General features: G+C 50.3%; 1 protein-coding gene across 1 annotated transcript; it reads left to right on the forward strand.

The window, feature by feature from the left end:
• Positions 1 to 1,843: 1,843 nt before the first annotated feature.
• Positions 1,844 to 3,157, forward strand: LOC119956418 (neuropeptide B-like). The gene is made up of 2 exons (XM_038783620.1): positions 1,844 to 2,351; positions 2,831 to 3,157. The coding sequence occupies exons 1-2, from the start codon at positions 2,079 to 2,081 to the stop codon at positions 2,960 to 2,962; spliced, it is 405 nt and encodes a 134-aa protein (XP_038639548.1). The 5' UTR covers positions 1,844 to 2,078; the 3' UTR covers positions 2,963 to 3,157.
• Positions 3,158 to 3,587: the final 430 nt, after the last annotated feature.

Below are 3,587 nucleotides of genomic sequence, written 5' to 3' on the forward strand. Positions count from 1 at the left end.
CACCACGTGAATATCAGAATTGAGATCACTCGACCAATGAGGCCGTTACTCATTTATTTTAGAATTTTTAAAAATAAATTTTAGATTAGCCAATTATTTTTTCCAATTAAGGGGCAATTTAGCATGGCCAATCCACCTACTCTGCTCATTTTTGGGTTGTGGGGGCAAAACCCACGCAGACACGGGGAGAATATGCAAACTCCACACGGACAGTGACCCAGAGCCGGGATCGAACCTGGGACCTCAGCGCCGTGAGGCGGTTGTGCTAACCACTAGGCCACCGTGCTGCCCCCGTTACTCATTTATTGCTGACAGACCGGGAACGTGATTAATCAAAGCTGGATTCCTAGTCGCAATGTGCCAATCATATTGGACTGTGCTGTACCAGACCAGAGCTCAGGACGTTTACCCTGAATTAGCCACGTGAGCACCAGCTCATAGGGAAGAGTCAGACCAGTGTTAGGGTTTTGGCCGATTCTAGATGCTTTTACCGGCCCAAAATAAGGAAGTCGGTTAAAGCAGCAGAGACGGGTTCAGCGTTTGCGACATCACAACCCATCTACCTCCGCTTATACTGCTTGTTCCAATACTATCACCGCAATCCCAATAAACAAAAGCATTATTTGTTCACAGAACGGCCAGGCCCAGCATTTATTGTCCATCCCTAATTGCCCTTGAGAAGGTGGTGGTGAGCCGCCGCCTTGAACCAGCTGCAGTCCATGTGGTGTAGGTACACCCACAGTGCTGTTAGGGAGGGAGTTCCGGGATTTGGACCCAGCGACAGTGAAGGAACGGCCAATATATTTCCAAGTCAGGGTGGTGAGTGACTTGGAGGGGAACCTCCAGGTGGTGGGGTTCCCAGGTATCTGCTGCTCTTGTCCTTCTAGAAGGTAGAGGTCGTGGGTTTGGAAGGTGCTGACTAAGGAGCCTTGGTGAGTTGCTGCAGTGCTTCTTGTAGATGGTACACACGGCTGCCACTGTGCGTCGGTGGTGGAGGGAGTGAATGTTTAAGTTGGTGGGTGGGGTGATGATCAAGTGGACTGCATTGACCTGGATAACTTTAAAGCTATTAAAAGTGATGTTATTGGGAACTCATAGTCTGAGCTTAGTACTGGAAGCATTAGAAATATTAATAATCTTTATTAGTGTCTCAAGTAGCCTTACATTAACACTGCAATGACGTCACTGTGAAAATCCCCTTGTCACCACACTCTGGCGCCTGTTCGGGTACACAGAGGGAGAATTCAGAAAGTCCAATTCACCTAACAAGCACGTCTTTCGGGAGGAAACCCACACAGACACGGGGAGAACGTGCAGACTCCACACAGACAAGTCACCCAAGCCGGGAATCAAACCCGGGTCCCTGGCGCTGTGAAGCAACAGTGTTAACCCATTGTGCTACCGTGACGCCCACAGGTAGAATCAACAGGTGAAATGCATGCCTGTTCAGAGACTGGAGGCAAAAACTGTGGAACCTTCCAAGGAACAGTTGTTGGGGCAGAGAGAGGGTGGTGGGGACTGTAAACTGCGTGTGGATGAGCTGTGATGTTTTAATCGCTCTGTGTCCCCGGCTCACTCGTATCATTGTTTCACAGAGGGCGGCATGTGGCGCAATGGTTAGCACTGGGATTGTGGAGCTGAGGACCCGGGTTCGAATCCCGGCCCTGGGTCACTGTCCGTGTGGAGTTTGCACATTCTCCCCCTGTCTGCGTGGGTCTCACCCCCACAACCTAAAGATGTGCAGGGTAGGTGGATTGGCCGCACTAAATTGCCCCTTAATTGGGAAAAAAATGAATTGGGTGCTCTAAATTTATTTATTTTTTAAAATCATTGTTTCACAGATGTTTTGAGGTTTTGTCCCCACTGTCAATAAATTCACATCAACCCGAGTCTAAACAATATATAAGACATTGAAGAGCGAATATTCTGTTTCCCTCTCTAACCTGCCCAACTGGAGAAGCTGCTTACAGGCTGCTGCAGACGCCAGAGCTCAGTACAGCAACGTCACTGTGAGGAGGGAGATATAAAGAGCTCCTGCCTGTCGGACTGTGAGAGACACAACTTGCCACTGCTGCGGGATGGCTCACCTCGGCCTGCCAATGATCATTGGGGTGACTGTGATTTTCTACCTTCTGTCCAACACGCCAGCCTGCGGCTGGTACAGGCAGGCATCCAGCCCTCGTTATTACTCAGTTGGGCGAGCATCTGGGCTACTGCAGGGCATCCGCCGGTCTGCATACGTCCGGCGAGGGGGCGTCAAAGAGGGCAGCACCCGAAACCCAGCAAAGCTTGGAGACTTCTTGGCAGAGGCTTGGAAGCGCCCGCTGATTGCGGAATGGGACTCTGCGACGGTGAGATTTCCCTCTCTTGCCTGCCCAGGTTAATAATGCCTGGCACAGTAACACCGACAGTCCCAGGTATTGAGTAGCACAGAGAGTCCCAGGGACTGGAATGTGTGGGTTCTGCTGATTCGGGGCAGTAGCCGCTGTTCACTGTTACTGCCTCCAGCATCCCGGGATTAGTGAAGGAGGATAGATCCTGCCCACTGTCAGAATAGAATGTGTGCATCTTTGCACGAGAGTTTGCACTTTTTTGCCTGTGCGTGTCTGCATGAGTGTGTGCACAAGAATCCGTGTATGCATGATTATCCCTAGGAGCAAATCAAACTGCCCCATGTTCAGGGGAGTGAAGGCAGATTGCAGGGGGAAGTAGGGGCACTGGTTGTGAATGAGTTAACTCCGTGAGGATAATGTTAACTCCCGGTTTGTGTATCCTAGATCTCGAGAGTGAGCACTTATGTATTTTTTAATAAGAGAACGTTTTATTGTAGATGTGTGTGAAGGATGTCACTCCCCAGTTAAGCAGCTGTGCAGCCATCACTGAAGACCCATTGATCTTCAACTGTAAGGCCAATGTCCGCCTGACCGTGGATGTCAGTGGCTGCAACCCCATGGACCCATGAGCAGACGAGGGGAAGGATTCGGAAATGGAGGTGGAAGAACAGAACAAGATGCAAAGAGCATGAAAAATGCCAACCTGTAAACCACTGTCACGCAAATCCCCAAAACAAGTCTGCATGTCTGATGTGAAATTTGTAATTAATTGTGACATATAATAGTGGAACTTCCACCTGCATTAAAAGGGAATATTGAATATTCAGTTTATGTGAAATAAAATTAAATGTCAAATAAGATTGACTGTAAAACAGTGACTGATAAATCCAACGGGGAATTCAGGAGAAACTTCTTCACCCAGAGAGTGGGGGAGAATGTGGGACTCGCTCCCACAGGGAGTGGGGAGAATGTGGGACTCGCTCCCACAGGGAGTGGGGAGAATGTGGAACTTGCTCCCACAGGGAGTGGGGAGAATGTGGAACTTGCTCCCACAGGGAGTGGGGGGAATGTGGGACTCGCTTCCACAGGAGTGTAGAGAATGGGGGACTCGATCCCACAGGGAGTGGGGAGAATGGGGGACTCGATCCCACAGGGAGTGGGGAGAATGTGGGACTCGCTCCCACGGTGAGTGGGGAGAATGTGGGACTCGCTCCCACGGAGAGTGGGGAGAATGGGGGACTCGCTCCCACAGGG

Source organism: Scyliorhinus canicula, chromosome 23, assembly GCF_902713615.1.
Source record: "Scyliorhinus canicula chromosome 23, sScyCan1.1, whole genome shotgun sequence".
In the NCBI taxonomy this organism is placed as follows: domain Eukaryota; kingdom Metazoa; phylum Chordata; class Chondrichthyes; order Carcharhiniformes; family Scyliorhinidae; genus Scyliorhinus; species Scyliorhinus canicula.

Bases quoted from the DNA above. Each gene is read 5' to 3' on its own strand.
- LOC119956418 (XM_038783620.1), top strand. From the start codon at position 2,079: ATGGCTCACCTCGGCCTGCCAATGATCATTGGGGTGACTGTGATTTTC. The intron at 2,352-2,830 runs GTGAGATTTCCC...GTTTTATTGTAG, and splicing joins CGGAATGGGACTCTGCGACG to ATGTGTGTGAAGGATGTCAC.